This window comes from Mixophyes fleayi, chromosome 5, assembly GCF_038048845.1.
Source record: "Mixophyes fleayi isolate aMixFle1 chromosome 5, aMixFle1.hap1, whole genome shotgun sequence".
Taxonomy (NCBI): domain Eukaryota; kingdom Metazoa; phylum Chordata; class Amphibia; order Anura; family Limnodynastidae; genus Mixophyes; species Mixophyes fleayi.
In genome coordinates this window covers 189969616-189989068 of record NC_134406.1, presented here as the reverse complement: position 1 = coordinate 189989068, position 19453 = coordinate 189969616, and the positions used below count along the sequence as shown (strand labels likewise).

Below are 19453 nucleotides of genomic sequence, written 5' to 3'. Positions count from 1 at the left end.
GATGTAATGTTGATTGTAGCTGAAGGTCTGTGCTCTAAGATCAGAATTTCCATAACTAAATGATGATATAAATAAAATACCAATTTTTTGCAGAGAAGGCTCAAAGGTTGATTTGTATTCAAAATCTATTCTATATAGTTTTTTTGAGTGCAGCCAATATTTTATCTGCAAACCTTCATATAACATTGCAAATAGATGTACTGACCCTCAATTCCAGATTTACATCCTCACCATTTTATGAAATTTATAAGTCTTAACAGAAATGTAATGGATACACCGGTGGTTGAAATTATACCTCCTGGAGATGAGACCAAATGCGTAAAATGTGGGCATTAAACTAATAATCTGAAATTTTGTGTTAATGTTTTTCTATGAACCAAACTGACCTGTTTGTATGGCAATTGAATCATTGTTTAGTATAATGTTAGATCAAATCAACAAAGCCATTAAAACCAGTGAATTTATTACAATTATTTTTTTGTTGCAATAAATCTGCCCCTCATTTTTAAGGTAGAAAATAAACACAATGGGCCTGGGTTATTAAGGAGAGCAAAGCATAAAAAGGAGCAACTTTGCACCATGGCAAAACCATGTTACATTGGAGGGGGATGTTAATTTTAAATGTGGGGATAGATTTTTAGTGGGGTTAACAGAAGTCCTTTATCAACTTTAAATTTCAGTGTAAAAATAAAGGTATCACAGATTTGTGTTGTACTTGGAAAAAAAAAGCCAGAATTAAACTGATGTGCAAAATAGTAAACTAATTTGCACCCCTTGCATTGTAACATGGTTTGTCCAGGAGAAGGTTTACTCCTTTTTTTTTTTTGCTTTGCTCTCCTTAATGACTCAAGCCCAATGAGTGCTAATCCAAACTAAAAGCTGCTATATTTCACCCAAGATGTAGAACCTACCTGTGCTTGGTATGTCCTCATCTTGAAGTGCAGTAAGTAATAATAATTAACAACAATATATTAAATCAACATGCTTGAGCTAAAACCAAGTCTATCATAAGAGAAAGCCAATAGATAAAAAAAAAATGCTGATTAGATAATGATTAGTCTTTGACATTCTGTATTATTTGCTTTAAACCTTGTTATGCCATGGGAGTAACCAATCAGTCAGAATTAGCACAGGATTTCCCCAGAGTGCTGTTATTCCACGGGAGTATCCAATCCAAGGTGCGGAGTCTAGCGAACCCCATGGTCTTCACCAAGATCTGCTGCAATGTGGTATTGGCTTTGCTGCTGGAGGTTCGCAAGTCGCGGCCCCCTTGACTTGAGAAGTGAGAGATGGAGAGGCTGTGGTAGGATAGATCCAGTAGCCAGAGAAGCAAGCGAAACAGATGATGCGGTTCAGAGATGGAATCCAGATGTCTTCAGTATAACCGGGTCTGGTACACAATTGTACAAGAGGAATAGAGAAGCCGGAGTCAGAAGGGAAGGCTATGTCAATGCCGATATGCTCAAATACAGGGTACCGAAGGGAGATCCAATAACATAGTCAAGAAAGCCGGGTTATACACTGGAGAACAGAAGTGCAAGCACAAGAACACAGGAGCAGACTGAAAACTGGCAACAGAGAGTAGGGTCATATGCTGTCAGGAACTGTTGCTCTGACACAGATCCTGTGTCACAGATCCTGCTGGGTTTAATAGCAATGCTGATTTGAACACCCCCCTACCCTATGAGTCACATGATCACACTGCCGAGAGCCAATGCCCGGAAGTCAGGTAGTGTGTTCGGCAGCAGAATGGGAGCAGGAACGAGGACAGGTAAGTATCTTACAGACATAAGGCAACTGACTCCCCAATTCTGCATTGATTCTGCTAGATGTTTGTTAAATCATTGAAATTTCCTGTGCTGGAAACCATTACTCAGGGAAGGGATCTTGTCAAATTGCTTGAAATATTTGAAACATTTTGGATCAAAGTTAATAATGAGAACAGCTATATGTTTCTACTTGACTGGTATCTTACTCCTGTAAAAGCTTATCATATACACTGATCAGCCACAATATTAAAACCACCTTACTAATATTGTGTAGGTCCCCCTCGTGCCACCAGAACAGCTCTGATCCATCAAGGCCTCAGGAACTCTGAAGGTGTCCTGTTCTATGTGGCACCAAGATGTTAGCAGCTGATCCTTAACCTTATGTAAGTTGCGAGGTGGGGCTTAAATGGCTCTGACTTGTTTTCCCCCAGCATTTCCCCCTTCCACAGATGCCCGGTTGTTTTGAGATCCGGGAATTTTGGAGGCCAGGTCAACACCTTGAACTCTTTGACACATTCCTCAAACCATTCCTGAACAAGTTTTGCAGAGCGTATTATTATGTGGCAGGGTGCATTATCCTGCTGAAATAGTCCATCAGGTAATACCGTTGCCATAAAGGGGTGTACTTAGTCTGCAACAATGTTTAGGTAGTTGGTATGTGTCAAAGTAACATCCACATGAATGCCAGGACCCAAAGTTCCCCAGCAGAACAGTTTGCCTTTTTCCTCATATTGTATCCTGGTTTAATTTTTTACACAGGTAAACTACACACACGCACTCGGCCGTACCACAAGATGTGAAATAAAACATGATTCATCAGGCCAAGCCACCTTATTCCATTACTCTGTGGTCCAATTCTGGCGCTCATGTGCCATTTGTAGGCTCTTTCAGTGGTGGACTGGGGTCAGCATGGGGACTCTGACCGATCTGCGGCTACATAGCACCATATGCAGCAGGCAGCGATGCAGTCCTTGTTCTGACTCCTTTCTATCATACACAGCGTTAACTGTTTAAGCAATTTGTGACACAGTAGCTCTTCTGTGGACCAGACAGGCTAGCTTTCGCTCACCACGTGAATCAGTGAACTTTGGGCGTCCATGACTTTGTTGCCAGTTAACTCGTTATCCTTCCCTGGATCACTTTTTTACATACTGACCACTGTATACCGGGAACACCACAAGTCATTTTGCAGATGCTCTGACCCATGCATCTAGCCATCACAATTTGGCACTAGTCAGAGTTGCTCAGATCCTTATGCTTGCCCATTTTTCCTGCTTGCACATGTACTGACTGACAGTCAACACCTAGAAGTCTTTCAAAAAAAAGATTTAAACTAGCCTCTCACATGTGCCTTGCATCTGTTGTGTTGAGAAAAATGGAAAAGAGAAGCACCACCCATGTTAGAAGTTAATAACAAGCTAAAGTGAAATGTGCCAATAAAGCAGCTATACGACTCTCTTCAAAACTCAATTCCAGTATTTAATAATAAGGTTTGGCTCCCCTTTTCCTACTAGATCAGTGCTAACTAAATTGATTTAATCTCCAGTATAAGTTATAAAGTAAGGGATCAACCCTGGGCCCTAATTTGGGATATCCTGCTTTTCCCTACTCACCCCTTTTCTTCTCTCCCTCACCCATCTCTCTATCTCTCCCTTACACAAAAAGAGCTCATAACAGCAATTACCAAGAGATTTGTTCCTGGCTCAAGTAGCCGTTTCATGTTTATGCTTCTATCTGCCTCTTGATTATGATTATTTTTTAAAAGCTATGTTGTATTATAACCTAAGAATAATGAACTGCTATATTTTCATTTGTATAATGTTATTTTAATAATCTTTGGAATTCTTATATATATTTGACAATTTGTATTAGAGACCAATCAGTTAACATACAGACAATTAGTAGTGAATCGATTTAAAACAGAGTATAGTCACTAAAGCTATAAAAAAAAACTTTCAAATTACCAATTAAATCACCAATGGATCACCACATATTGTACTCCTGTAATATTTCATTACTCTAATATTTGCACAAATGCAGGCCAATTAAAAATTGCTTGATATCGTGAAGCGAGAAAATCCAGGCATAACAATCAAAAATTCCTATTTTGCTTTCCAATGCACATGGCTTATTATATTTAGGCCTTAGTTCTTTAGATCCAACAATACTAAACAAGCTTTATATATATATATATATATATATATATATATATATATATATATAACTATGATTTTATAATTATATAATAAAACCCATATATCATGTTTATTTTTCATTCGTTATTCTAGGATATTGTTCCAGTTTTGCGTTGAACATTGATAATACTATGCATGCTGGGACCATATTTCATATTAAAGCCTTGAAAGAGTATTCTAGTGCTATGTTACTGCTTGAATTTTACTATTAGTTAATGTATACAGCAGCATAAAATAATCACAGTCCTTATTGAAATTCATAGTGCATTTAGATGTTCACCAATGGGAAGAATTTGGAAGGCTTAACTGTTACTTATTTATTGTATAATTTTTTAAAATATTGATTTCTAAATTGCAAATGCAGAATATAAAGTACTGAGATAAATCCTATTTTAATTGCATTTCAATCCTGTCTGTGACCTTTTGGTTGCTAATACTATAGAGCATATCTTGATCGGAATTATTTTTTTATGCGTACATTTATTTATTTACAGAATCAACGAATCCCAGCTGACATGATCTTTCTGAGAACCTCAGAGAAAACTGGTATGTCAAATGTTTTGGTTGAGTGAAATACAGAAAATTGGACTTTTGTAGCCAAATTATATTTGCTGTGATCTTTACAAAATAACAATTCAACAGGCACTGATAAAGTTTTAGTTTAAAGTTGTCATACAGATTCCTGTAAGCCTTGGCTGGAAAAGGTCTATTACTTTAGGTACAGCTTTGCTCCTGCTGCAGAATTGCTGAAAGCAGTAGTACAAAGTAAAGAATGTTTAAACTGGCCTCATAACCTTTTTGTCTGTGATTGACGTCTTAAACCTTGATTCAGTTTTTAATTATTAATGGGTAAAATTCCTTAATAACTGTCTCCGAATTGTGTATTATCAGAAAATAATCTGTAGAAAACAAACAACTTCTGCAGAACTGTAATAGTACAACTGGTATTTAGTATTGGTATTCAGATAGTCAGTTGTAAGCATACAAGGTTTGGAAAGAGGATTCTGGGGTCCTGCCATAAATTACATGGTGACCCATGTTTGGTTTCTAGACCCATAGGTTAAAATTAATTTTGGAATGAATGTCACAAGGAATGAGGGTGGGAAACTTAATTCCTGAAACTTTCATGTTGAAGAAAACTGCAGCAAAAAATAATTTACTACTTTGGACTGTAAGCCACCAATGTTTTTGTAGATGGTGGCACCTAGTTTGTACTTTGATGGTAACATACAGTTTCTGATTGGCCTTTACATGCACAGGCAATACAAATTCTGTGATTTGAGCATTGAAGTTTATGCTTTATATTCCGGTACTTGAATTTATTTCCTATAATAGCATTGAAATAGTAAAGCTAGAGTTATCCTGGGACATCTATGATAACTTTGTGCACAATTTATTTCCTTAACTGTATTCGTTCCAATCTTGATTGTTGTTAAGGGAAGAATTTAGCACATTCTTGCACCGTTGCCTATTCATTTTGTCAAATATCCCCCATTATCTTAGTTTGCTAGATGCCTTGTATTGTAAGTTTGCAAACAATTGTTAACTGCCCAGTGTTTTAATACAGAAGGATTTAAATCGTTGGTCTTTGTTTCCTAAGAATAGCATTGACATTGGGCCTACATATTTCTAGGGGTTCTACAGAATTGCAACCTTTCTAAAATTAACAGAGCAGCTGGTTATGATTGTTTATTTACCATAATAAACTTATTTGTGGTTTTATGCATAGTAATTAATCTGTGGGATAAATCTTGTTTACATGTTTTTGTTTTACACATTTATGCCCTCTTGATAGTTGTCAAGGAAGCTCCTGTGAGTTAAAGAACATGTTTTCCTTTTGACAACATTGTTTGTATTAGGTAACACAAGGCACCTTTAAAAAATTGTTTACAAATGGTAAATATTTTGTGAGGTTACGTTTTATTTCCCTCTGTAACTGTATGATTTGCATGTAAATCTTTCTGTGTGTATGACATCTATAACTGATGAACACTGGGTTGACTTTGCAGCCAAGTTATACGAGTTAAATCATTATCACTGTAACCAATATTTACACATATTTTTGCACTTCATGTTATTTTGAGCAGTCCTCTGTACACTAATAGCTGCTTCTCATTCATCCTTTTTTGGGGACAGTGCTAACCTTCAACTGGTTGTATTCTCGCTCCTCCCCATATAATACCCCTCCTTCCATAGCTCTTCACTTATTTTTTAGGTGCCTTGGAGTAGGGTGCTTTTCTTTTACCTGCAATGGCAGCAATTGTAGATAATCTATTCATTAATTTTATTTTACATTGACGTTCTACACAAATGCGAGGTGACAGGCGACAGAACGGCCTTCTTAGACGCTGCATTCCCGCTCTTGCAAGAAGACTCCTGGAGAGGGGAAAACAAAATTGTTAATGAACTTACAGAGCTGCAACACTACTAGCTTTTATTCAATACAGAGAGGCTTTGCTCTAATTGGGCAGAACGTGGGAATGCAGCTTTATATTAGTAAGCAGTAGTTATGTCCCACATAGGATAAGACATGATTCCATTGATACAACTCATTTGTGAGTTCAACTGTCATTGCTGTTGTAATTTCTGTTCATTCTTTGGTGATCTCCATGGTCTTCTTGGTGGCAGCAGCTGCCTCCACAACAGCGGTGAACATGAGCAAGTGTCTTGGCTCTGTGTCTAGCAGTGAGCATGGTGCTAAACAAATATACCAGGCACAGATCTACTTCAAGCTGGGGGATAACCACAACTTTGCCCATGCAGCACAAAAGTGAAAGACTTCACCAGAACCAGAATAGTAAGGAGTATCAGTTAATATAAATTGTGAGGGGCAGTAATGGCTGCCAGCAAATTACTGTCTTAAAATTTCTACACAGGTTTGCTCATCTTTCATGTCTCCACCCTCCACTATCTGTCCTTTTTCCAAATGTACCACGCACCTGGTAGCTGCACAGAAGTGCCAGTTGCCAATGGCTGTTTTATTATTGGTGGCTGATAATGCCTCTGCCATACAGCAGCCTCATACACTAGGGCATGGTTTGGATTGATGAGCAAGTGACTTAGTTTATCCTTATTTCGGAAATGTTGGCAGGTGTGCAGTCCTGTAAAGTACATATTTGGTATCATACTGCTGAGTATATTTTGCGGTATATTTTTGGGGTTGCATTAATTGCATGGCATTGACCATGGGCAGAATTATGCAAAGGTGCATTTTACATTGTTTCCTATAGAATTTCCATCAAATATTGCAGCATGCTAGCTAGAGAAACTCTAATTTGTGTAAAAGGAGAATAATTAATTAACGGACTAAAAATAAAGCAAACATTTCCAGTGTGACCTGCATCTCTTACCAAATGATAAATTTGCTCCTATCATTAAGGTACAAAGCACCTCTGGATATAAAGGGGCTGACTTACCATTTTCTTGCTCTGTATTCTTCAAAAAATTGTCTATATCAGTACTCATGTTATAAATCTAATATTTATTGAATCAGAGTATTTAAAATATATTGTAATGGGATTGCAAGTTCATGTTGGGTATAGTAAATTTTCTGCATTTAAAAGCCACTGCTCCTCATTGGGCATTGATGTGTCTGCCTTAAATTGGATTGTTGCTGGAAACTGAATTCATATGTTGATATCAGTGTGCAGTGACCCTCTCAATAGTAAACAAAATTGCATGCATCTCTTGTGTGGTGGCACTCTGACTGTCTTTGTCCCATAGGAAAGGAGGACACCTTTTACTGCATGATTTGGGATTTAAGCAAGACTTTAGAAAATATGGTAGTGAAAGTTCCACTGAACTAAGAATAATTTCATGTATACAAGCTCAAGATCCACGATTAATTTTAAACAGGCTTTTTCTTAGCTGTTGGTCTTTACTATGCTATGACATGGCTACAAATGTAATAAAATTGTTAGGAACAGCAGGTAACTGCTGTTTTCTTTTTGGCTGCTGCAGTGTTGTTTTCAGCTTGGGTGTGATCACCTGAACTCCTCTCACCTGCAGCTCTATCGAACACCTGCCCTGATTGGCTACTACTGGTTTAAATACCTGTCAGCTTCACTCTGCCTTTGCCGGTTAAAGTGTTCACACGCTTGTTTCTCCGTGCTCCTAGTTCTGTGAATTGACTGCCTGTTTTTCCTGATTGATACCCGTTGTGATCTCTGCTTGACTATCGACCTTGCTTGTTTGCTCGTGACCCAGAGCTCTGCCTGAATACTGACCTTGCTTGTTCGCTCTTGACCCTGACCTCTGCCTGGATTCCGACTCTGGAGGCCTTTTCGTCTGAGATCTCCTCGCTGCCACAGGATCGTGGTGCGGACTATTCACTCCATCAGACTCACCTGTGTCAGCAGTGTTTCACAGTACAGATTTACTGCTCAATCATGCTCCGGCATTTTTCCTGATACTGTGTTATTCTCTAGCTCCATCTCACACAGGCCAAAGCTAGTACTACACCATCCTCTACTCCACACTGCCAATCTGTTATACTGGTGGAGGTTGGTACTGCATCCCACTGTCAAGTCCTCTGTGGTGCCTACCTAACGGAATTGAGTTATCACTACTCGAGGATAAGTCTTGGGGACAACCGAGTTACGGCGAACATATCTGGTTCTAATGGAAAGGGGGTTGCTATAGGTGAAGCTCTCATCAACAACAGGTTCTGTTAACTCAACTTGTAGGGTGATTCTGGACAAAAATAAGTTTCTTTCAGAGTATGTAATGTGATTGCATGGATGTCATAGAGACGTTAAAACAAATTGCTATATTGAGTAATTAGAGTAAAGGATCAAGTTGTTAAAGTGCAGTAACAAAAGTTTTAGAAAAGAAGTGACATTAATAAAGAGAAGAGGAGGAAATGGTAAAGAGAACATGGTAATTTTACTCCAGTTTACATGATTAAATGGCTGTTATATAAATGATGTTACCCAGAAGTCTATTCTCCTTTTGAGTAACTTACTTGCATATTGTCTATTGGGAGTATAGCTCAAACTCAAACCCCCTATCTCTTCTCACTGTTTTTTTTTATGTAAAATAACTTTTTATTGAAAAAAGTAAACCAGTAACATACAAGTACAAAAGACCAAAATGTGCCACAGCGGTAAGTGTATAAAAGCAGGACAAAGCTACAGGATGTTTTGGTAAGACGTCATACACTTAGAACCTATTCTCAATATTTTAACGAAACTATCCTGGCAAAAAAATAACAGGTGTATTGTGCATGCTTTAAAAATATTATAGTACTTGGTTAAGAATTCGGGAAGTTGTCTAAAAAAGAAGTGGTCTGTGGACTTGCTGTGCAAGGAATGACAAATGACTATAGTGAAGTTTTGCACATACGACCAGATAAACTTTTATCTCCGGGGCATGAGCAACTGCCAACTACCTGTCCAAACTACTTTAATCTGTTTCCTTACCTCAGTTCCCATTCCAGTTTTAACATTTGATGTAACTCAGACTGGAAATGTTTTGACACCTATTTTAAGCTGCTGAATAATATTGCCCTTTTTGTAATTCAACCATTGTTTTAAATTGTAACCTCACTCAAACATTAGATAAGTAGAAAGAAAATCCTCACGCTAAGCTGTTCTTTATCACAGTAAATCATTTTGTTAAAGGAGAAAAAAGTCTTTGAGAATTAGTTAAAGACCTGAGAACGAATATGCAATTTACATAATGCTAAAGAGCAAATAGCTTATTAAATGGTACTGGAAAGATAAAACAATTGGAAATGGCAATTTTCAAATTGCACTTGGAAAAGCTAGCATGTGTTTTGTCAGGTATCGTTAATGTATTAAAGTGGAATTACTGACATCTGTTTTCAATGTAGTTTTTATGGTATATTGTATAGTTTGTTGTATCCTTTTAGAATATACTTTAATCGTTTGAGACTCATGATTATGGTTATCATATGTCCAGTGCTTTGCTGGAAAATGTCGTTATGGACACAAGGTTTTAAAAATGTATCTAACAAGTCACAGAGATAAGTGAAGTAACAGGGGTATTAAGATATTACCATTGCCCCCAATGAACTGTGTTAGCAAAGAATGAAAGTTTAAAAACAAAATGTATGCATTATAGATGATTACAATTTACAGTGAAAAAATTAAGACATAGTCACCTTGGTGTCCTCGCTGACCTAACTGCTCTTATATTTAAAGCATGTTGGAAATCTTACTATCCGAAAAAGAATGCAATGGGGGCTATTTGTTCTCCCAAAGATCATCGGTGTCATTAGTGAGATCGGTGGAAAAAAACCCCTTTCAAATTGCTCTCTTAATCTGTTCCCCTTACACCTTCCTGAATGTCTTTTGTGTTCTGAAAGCTAGCGTAGGCACCTGCATGATGACACACATTTGCTGGTTTTGTCCACAGATTAGCCCCATATTAAACACACCATAATATGTACGTATATGTGTGTGTGTGTGTGTGTGTGTGTGTATATATATATATATATATATATTTTTTTTTTATTTTTTTTTACATACACCCTCTTGACCCTGTATTTGGTATAAGAAATCGGTCTTCTTCTGCACTTCTTGATGCAGCTAGGACTGTGGTTCCCCAACATTGGATGTTCTCAGTTGAAGAAATTATGGGAAATCATGGCACAATGTTGCATTTGCCATGTTTCCTGGTGTCACATTTCTGGTATCACAAACGGAACCCAATAGCCAGGTATTTCTGAAATAAACAGGATTTATTTTGGTATATAAATAAATCTCCAGTGTCCAACAAATAAAGTCCAAAGTCACAAGAGGATAAAGGTCTGGTGGAAGTATCAAGTACTTGTAGTCCAAATCACAAGGAAGCAAGGATCTGTGGAAGCATCTGGGTCAGATACAAACACAATACTCGTGCAAAGGCTTAATAACAGGAAGTGCCTTTTCTAGGCCCAAACAGGTAATGGGATCCAAGATGGAATCTTCATGAGACAGTCCGGGCCATCTTTGGATAAGGGCTATTGTAAGGGCAAGTTCATAACAGAGATCCAAGATGGAAACTTCATGAGGCAATCACGGCCATCTTGAATGAGGGCAAATCTAAGGGCAAGTACATAACACCTGGTTTCATAGAAGTTCAACTTTTAGTTAAGCTATTAGTTATATTTCAAGGAAAATATACCCCATAGTGTCAATTATAAGGATACTATGAGTCATATTGGAGGTCCATGACATCTAAAGGACAAAACAACAGGCCTCAAGTAATAGAACTGAAGTTGGCTACTTATATTGTGAACAGCACAGCAAAATGTATATTTTGCAATGCTAACATATTTATAAAATGCTTGAAATAATAAGTCAAGCAAATATGTTTTAAATTGGGGTATAAAGTTATTTTAAAAAACTTACAGAAAAGTAATGAAGGAGGAGTAAAAATTGCAGGAAATGTATTGTGTGTTTCTAAATTAGAACAAGCTTTTGCTATTGCCCTTATGGTGTTATTCCATATGTTTGTAGTTAGAAAAAATCCTGCCTATTTATGTATAGCCCTACTATATGCGGTGTGACGAACGTCATAGTACTTTTAGGATTGATTTCAGATTCTTGTTCTATGTGTGCACAAGAATGCAATAGTCATCTCAGAGATGGAGCACACCACAACTAACTGGTTCTTCCTCAAATCAAAATTTGTTCAAAGGTTACACTTGGGTACCAGCAGCCTTTGAAGTTTTGTATACACGAGAATGTAAGGCACACCAAGCTAAAATACGAACTTTTGGTCACATCTTGTGACCTTTATCAAGTATGTAGGTAGACCTGATAGACCGATTTAAAAAGAGAATCAAGAGTTGGCCGCAGTTATGCTTCAAATCGCAGACACAAATTACGTTCACTGAAAAAGCTGCAATTGCAGTCATATGCAAAGCTGTAGCTATCAAAGATATGGACACTTTATGGTTGTGCAGTGAAGGAGTTCTGTTCCTAGGAAACCAACATATTCTAACATTAATATTTTTTATCAACAATTTTAAGGTATGGGGAAAGGAGATACAGAGAGAAAGGGGGGTTCATAGTAAGGCGTAGACAGAGCTATAAACAGAATTTCTCAAATACAGAGCTGTGCAAACATATTAAGGGGGCTGGATTTGACGCTGGTGTGGAGCCATAAAGGAGGTCGTAAGGAAGCAGAGGTGTGAGAGTCTGTTGTCCTTGGATCACGTAAGCTCCCAGCCCCATCTCCATCAGCTGTGAACTCGTGCCAGGGCATCCATTTAACAATAGGGGAGGCTGGCGCCATCAATATGGGCATCCAGTGTCTCCATGCAAAAGCTAAAATGAATTTTGGCAACAATTTTATGAATGTTATTGGGAGATGGTTGTTTCCACAGTTGTGCAACTGCAGCCCTAGCAGCCACAAGATTTTAGCACAGATGTATCGATAGTGTTTGGGCAGTTGGTTTGGGTTAAGTGGAGAAGAGCGTAAGTGGATTCAGAGTCAAAGAAATTGACATATCTTTCCGGGTGAGGTTAAAACTCCTCTCTAGAGTGACTGAATGACTGGGCATGACTAGAACACATGAATAATATCCCCATTGGCCCCACAATTGCACCAACAGGGTTTGGAGCGGTCATATCTTCTGAAGACTGGGTAGGGTGAGATAAGTCCTATACAAAAGTTTGAGCAACATAATTCCCATAGTTCTCCTTTGTGACGGGGACAGGATGATGTTGAGTTACGTTTCACATTTACTCTGGGAAGTGTGTTTGAGTATGTCAGAAAGGCTAGATATGTGTTTGATACCAAAATGTATTACCTCCTTTGTTACTGCCCCCAGTTAGTGTGGTATATAAAAGAGGCTGGGGTGGATGGAACGGACAGCCATGGCGTGGTCCTTGATCCAATGACGCAACCGCAGGTATTTATAAATTCCTTAGAGTCAATGCTGTATTTTTCCTGCAGCTATGCAAAGGAGCCAAACAAATGTGTGAGGGAAGAGAGGACCCGTGACTTCCGCTGGTGAAACCCAAAATCAGGGAGCAATGTATAGTCATGGCAAAACGTTTTGAGAATACAACAGAAATATTACTTTTCACCAAGTCTGCTGCATCAGTTTTTATGATGGCAATTTGCATATACTCCAGAATGTCATGAAGAATGATCAGATGAATTGCAATTAATTTCAAAGTCCCTTTTTGCCATGACAATAAACTTTATAGTTGTGAAGAAGGCTTCAGGGCGCCAAAGAACGTCCAGCAAGCGTCAGGATCATTTCCTAAAGTTGATTCAGCTGCAGGATCGAGGCACCACCAGTGCAGAGCTTGCTCATGAATGGCAAACAAAAACCCACAAATTTTGCAAAGCTCCAAACATTGATTAGGCAAGAATGGGCGGCCATCAGTCAATATGTGGCCCAGAAGTTGATTGACAGCATGCCAGGGGGAATTTCAGAGGTCTTCAAAAAGAAGGGTCAACAATGCAAATATTGACTCTTTGTAATTGCAAATGAAAGCCTTTAACACTTATGAAATGCTTGCAATTTTACTTCAGTATACCATAGCAACATCTGACAAAAAGGTCTAAAAACACTGTAGCAGGACACTTTGTGAAAACCATTACTTGCGTTATTCTCAAATCCTTTTGCCATGACTTTAGGGACTGTAAGTAAAGAGATGTTGCTAGTTGGAAAGATGGAGATGGACCCAGTTGTTCTATCCCAGACTTTAAGAGCATCTAGAAGAGAGGTTGGTGAATGAGGGGAGTGAGGCCTCAGTGAGCCAGGCCAAATCTGCCACATGCAAAGTGAGGGGCTTATTTCATGTCAACCCAAGGTTTTTGCAGGGCTGGGAGTGCCTCGTCTCTGAGTAAGAATGCCTGCTTCTTGCTAGTGGGTCAGGTTCGGTAGGGCTAGGCCTCCCTACTTGTTGAGCAAGGCCATACGGGCAAAGGATAGCCGAGTGGGCTTACCCCTTCATGTACATCGGAACATGAGTGAGGTGAGTGCGGACATTAAAGGGGTAGTTCTAAATGGGTACTTAAGCATAGGGAGTAGCATAATTTTAAAGGCCGTCACCCAGTCTAGCCAGGAGACCTCGTACGCCACCCAGGAGGTAGATAAATTGAGGATTTGAGCCAATAGAGTAGAGTAGTAAACCTCAAATATGTGCAAGGGGGCATGTATCCCTAGATGCAAGATCGATTTCTCCTTCTAGACATATTTGAACCTGGATTTCAAACAGGCTAGGGAATCAGCCGGGATGTTCAGTGGGAGCACTTCAGTGTTTGTGGTATTCAATTCATAGTAGGACGCCTGGCTATATTTGCCCAGTATATGGTGAAATGATCCTAACGATGTCTCCGGGCTGGACACAAAGAGAAGGACGTCATTGGCAAATAGGCACAGACTGTGGTCGGTCCCCAGGAGGTTGTAGCCCTTACAGGCCATAGATCATCGAAGATGTTCTGCCAAGGGTTTATTTGCAAACATAGATAAGAGGCAACGGGGCATCCCTGTCTGTGCCAACAGTGATGGTAAATTTGTCAGAGAAATACATTACTAAAAACTTTAGCAGATGGGCCACAGTAGAGAGCCATGATCGCCTGAAGCATGTGCCCCCTGAAACCAAATTTGGGCAGGACTTGTCTCATGAAGTCCCAGTGTAGTCTGTTGTGGCTGGATCACTTATAAATAATTTATTGTATAAATATATATAAATTATTAGCGCTGTGTGCTAATTTATATTATTTCACATGTACTGGTATTTTTTATATTGTATATATTTCGGTATAGGAAATGTATTAATTTCTAAGTTTATATGCCAGGCTAGAAGAAATCTGTTTTGCTGAAAGCAGGAATGCTAAGTAAGTCTTTTCATTTCAGAAGTGACAAGCACCTGCTTTCGCCTGAAGGCCCAGCAGGAGGTTGTTACCTGTTGTCATGTCTTGTTAGAGAGACAGGATAGCACCTAACAATGTAGACAGCAAATCTGAGGAATTCACAGGTTGATGTGAAAGTTAAATTGTGTTAGATGCAAGATTATATTATATCCTGATGTTAAATTATCTAATAGGATATCTGACTTTTCGGTGCCTGGTCGGATCAAGGGGATGGGCTAGCCCGTGACAAAGTGTGTTAATCTGAATAAAAGGAGGACTGTTTGACCATGTAATGTATCATTTTCCATCTGAACTTCTAGATGATCACCAGTACTACAAACTGGTGTGTAAAAGTCTTTGTCGGGACTCTTCAGCAATAAACCATCACTGATTGAAGATTCTGCCTTCGACTATTACCTGCTGTATCCTGTGACCAACAGATAAGAGCTTACACTCTTATCCATTCCTCGGCTGTCCTTTGTTGAACCCAGCCTCTCTGTATCAACTTCCCAGTGGTCCTGATCCATAGTATGCGGTCAGGTGGTACCAGACAGCCCACAGCAAAGAGGTATTACAGCAATTTATTGCCTATTGCCCTTGGAGCTTTCGATCTTACATACGGCCAACTTTATTTCCTGTTGTATAAAACCTGCGGCGAAGGCCTTACAGAGCAGCCTGGGTACAGGCTAGGAGAAGATGATTATGTTGTTTTCTACCTTGGGTCAACTCCGTTTTCACTGCAGAAGACGCGTGGGTTTTGTTTCTGGTCTCTGATGCTACCAGCTTAGTCTCCAGCTCATGTACTAGGAAGACATTAGCCTTTTTAAGTCTCGCTCCGGTTTGTATAACAATCACTTGAAGGACCGCCTTGAGTGCACACCAATATGTAAATACGAAGGTATCGTCAGGGGAGTTATTAGCAATGTAGTGATCTACTGTTTTTTGAAGGGCAGTTTTACCTTTTAGAGAGGTGAGAAGATAAGCAGGCAGGTGCCACGGTCTGGGGGGAGGTCAAGGCAGATGGTGACCAGGACCAGAGAAATAGGGCATGGTCAGACCAAGTAATCAGGAGTATAGAAACCAATCTGGAGTGTTGAAGGGACCATTTGTCTTTCTCCCCAGGGGCAAACGGGCTCCAAGCGTCGCATAGGTCATATTCAGCTATCAATTTGCGAAATGCGAGGGAAGGGCCCGAGGTGTCAGGTGACAATGTAGTGTCAGGGTGGTAGGTCCTATCCAGTCGGGGGGTCTAAGACTAAATTGAAGTCTCCCATTAAGATGAGACTACCCACCCTAATTTTCTGTATTTCTTTGTGGACACCCTTGAGAAAGGATATTTGTCTGGTGTTAGGAGCGTAGCAGAAGACTAGCGTGATCATCTTGGCATCTAATTTACCAATAAGAATTGGAAACTGTGCCTGTTTATCCTTAAACTTATGGTGTAATGTAAATGAAATTTTAGAACCATAAAGAAAGGCCACTCCATTGCATTTTAGAAGGCTTTTAGCTTATTAGCAGATGGGGCAAGGATTATCCCAAATGAGGGGGTGCACTAGAGAACAGAAGTGGGTTTCTTGCAACTCCACTACATCTGCTTTGTGGTTAAAAAAACGAGGCAAGTACTAAACACTGTTTTGTTTTTTTCACGGGTTTTAAGCCCTGAACATTCAGGGAAAGTGACTTAACCTTGGGATCCAGGACATTCTATGGGTGGAGAGGAAAAAAAAGCTCCATGGAGAGGCATGTTGACAATAGGTGTACAGCGCTATAGGGCTGAGAAGTGTCTGCTATAGGCATGGGAAGGGGGGGTAAAAAAAAAAAAGGAGGAAACACTGAAAAAACTCTGGCAAAACCGACATATTCTAAAGTTGAGTCAGATGGGATACACATGCCTCAAAGGGTTGGGTCCAGATGCCATCCCTGTTTATTGAGAGACCTGTTCTCTCCCATCCTGGGTATAGGAAGCTGACATCAGCTGGAACCCCTTCCACATTCAAGAATCATTGAAGGGGTTAAAGCAGGGAGGCTGTGTTCATAAAAGGGTTAAGTGCTATTGTTTTACCCCTGGACTAAACCAGACACCTGGGCACAAACCCAGCAGCGGGGGAACCAACATGGTGCTTCTCTCCAACTACATCTCATCCAAGCCCTAATGACTTTATATCCAATTGCAATCTATGGGAACCTGGGTTAACCTTGCAGTGTGGAGTCCCAATCATGAGAATTTTTGACTGTTTAAAAGAAACCTGCAAGGGGTCCAGGGTGTTTATACACTGAGAAGGCCTTGGTGTTGGAGTGTCCTACCAGCTCCATTGCTGCTTCTGCTCGCAACTCCATGTCCGATAAGCACATCTTGCTGAAGGCTCTGCTCTAGGATTTCTGTTCTCCATTGGGAGAATCTTGAGTACCTGTCTGTCTAGTGAGTAGGGAGAATGTGATTCAGGTTGTAATAGGATCCTGGCATCCGCCATAATAATAATACAATGTCTTGATATTATTAATATCCAATCTCATTAATTATTGGGATATAATGCAATTTGCGTCTTTTTCGCTATTTTAGTCACGTCGAATAATACGCACCCGTGACATCTCAGATGTACTTTAGAGGCATTATTTCACTCAACCTTTTGAGCTTTCCCCTAATACCATGCCAACCATAAACAAGGTATCCCAGTTGTTATGCTTGCGCATACCAAACTAGAAATCCGTAAGAGCGACTTGCGCGATCCCTGTGTTTGACAAGGCTATATATATTGCCTAAATATTACACATATCTATTGACCTCCACTGTCAAATAGCCCACCATTACGTGTTAATCGCTAAATAAATACCAATCTATCATTTACCTCACTCTACTGCATTATCTATATAAACATCCATTCATCCTATTCATTCCAGTTATCTAAACATAGAAAGCAGGCATAAAGATACGAGTCTTTTACTTTACAAAGATAACCAAACATACAGTACATAATTCATACATACAATACAGATAATACATTATAGATTAAACAGACAATACTAAAATGTCAGAAGTATATAATATCCTATTGTGTGTGTGTGTGTGTGTGTATATATATATATATTTATATGTACAAGTGTATATGCTGTAAGACAGAAATATATAGGAGTATATAGTCACTATTGCTGTTTCGTGTTCTGTGTGTATAGATGTAACAAGAGAGAGAAATAATTTGTTTTAAGAGTGTATGTTTAAATGTGTACAAAATGTGTTTAGGTGGTAGATAAAGAAAGATTAAATGAAAGGGAGAGAAAGATATAAAATAAATGAGAGAGTGATACAGGAAGATTGCATAGTGCCTGTGTGGGTAACATGTGGTCAGACCTAGCATACAGGGTGAGAAAGAGATGAGGGGGGTGGAATTTAGAGTTCATTGTAGTGTAAATAGCAAACATTCCTGAGAAGCTAGTCTTTGCAAAACATATGTGAAAAGGTTATTTAAAGATTCAGAGAGTTAAATGGGAAACTTTACATTTATGTGTGAGCAAAGTAATTATACGTTGCAGGAAGAATGCATATAAGGTAAAAGATTCAAAAGAAAGTTAATAGAAATACATGCAAGCAAGGAAAGCTATACAGACAGATATAAGAAGATAACAATTACAGACAGATAATGTATAAGATTACTGTAGAGTGATTATGTCCTGTGGGCTCCAGGTGTAAGAGAAGTCTCCAGCTTCCAAGTGTGTATGTAGTGTGATCGAAAGAGGGCTTTTACAAACTGAGTTGAAGCTTATAAAGCTTTACCCAGAATGCCTTGCTTCAGGTGGTGCTTGTGACCTATACCACACCCTGCGTGGACAACAGCAATGATCACTCACTGCTCTGTGTTTCTTAGCTATGACTTCCTGTCCTGTGAGCACATGTTTTTCCTTTGTTTGAACCTAACTTACTGTGGAGCCATATATGAGAGACAATTTCTTTGGTTGAAATGCTCTGGCTTTCAGCCAGTTCATATCTTAATCTGCGCCTAAGTTCGGCGTTTGTAAACAGCAGTGGAAAGCTAGCTGCCATTATGCGTGGCTCAAGCTCCACCCATTGCGACTGCGTCATGAGCAACGATATAGGAGCTCCTTCACACAGGTCCTTACCACATTGGTAGAGAGCAGATTGGTCAAGCGACCAGGACCCTTAGAAGATGGATCCACAGATAAAAGCTTGGCCGAAGAACATTATACTGCAGATGCATAGGATCAACAGTCTGGCCAGGCAATTTGCTACAGATTGGCCAGGGCCAGGAATCGTCAAAATCCAGAGACCCCGAAGGTAGTGTTTCTTCAACAACTACATCAGTACCAATAACTTCGGTAACAACTTGGAATACAAGTTGTTACCGAATACAGCTTGGCCTGATTCTACAGTTCCATAATGGTGAATACAAATAGCAACTTGGACAGAGTTATAGTAATGTCAGCGTGCTGGTGTACCATTGGACCAATTTTAAAATGGCAACTTGGCAGGACAACCTAAGCTATAACTTGATCCGAGGACAGTCAATGGGATTTACAATGTTATAGCATATTGTTCAGTATTGGTTATTGTTTTTTCTAACAACTTGGCAAACTCTCATTGTACTGGTATACCCTCCTTGCGGTTGCCTTGGAAACTGCATCCAGACAACTTGGCTTGGGAGTGTAAGAACTTGG

The 19453-nt window shown here is 39.3% G+C and overlaps 1 protein-coding gene across 2 annotated transcripts in view; it reads left to right on the top strand.

Moving 5' to 3' along the window:
* The window catches only part of LOC142158866 (putative phospholipid-transporting ATPase IIB), a 272638-nt gene that overhangs the window by 57734 nt on the left and 195451 nt on the right, over positions 1 to 19453 (top strand). For both annotated transcript variants that reach the window (XM_075213200.1, XM_075213199.1), the window contains exon 7: positions 4459 to 4510. In XM_075213200.1, coding sequence (XP_075069301.1) covers positions 4459 to 4510 — 52 coding nt within the window. The remainder of the gene's footprint in view (positions 1 to 4458; positions 4511 to 19453) is intronic.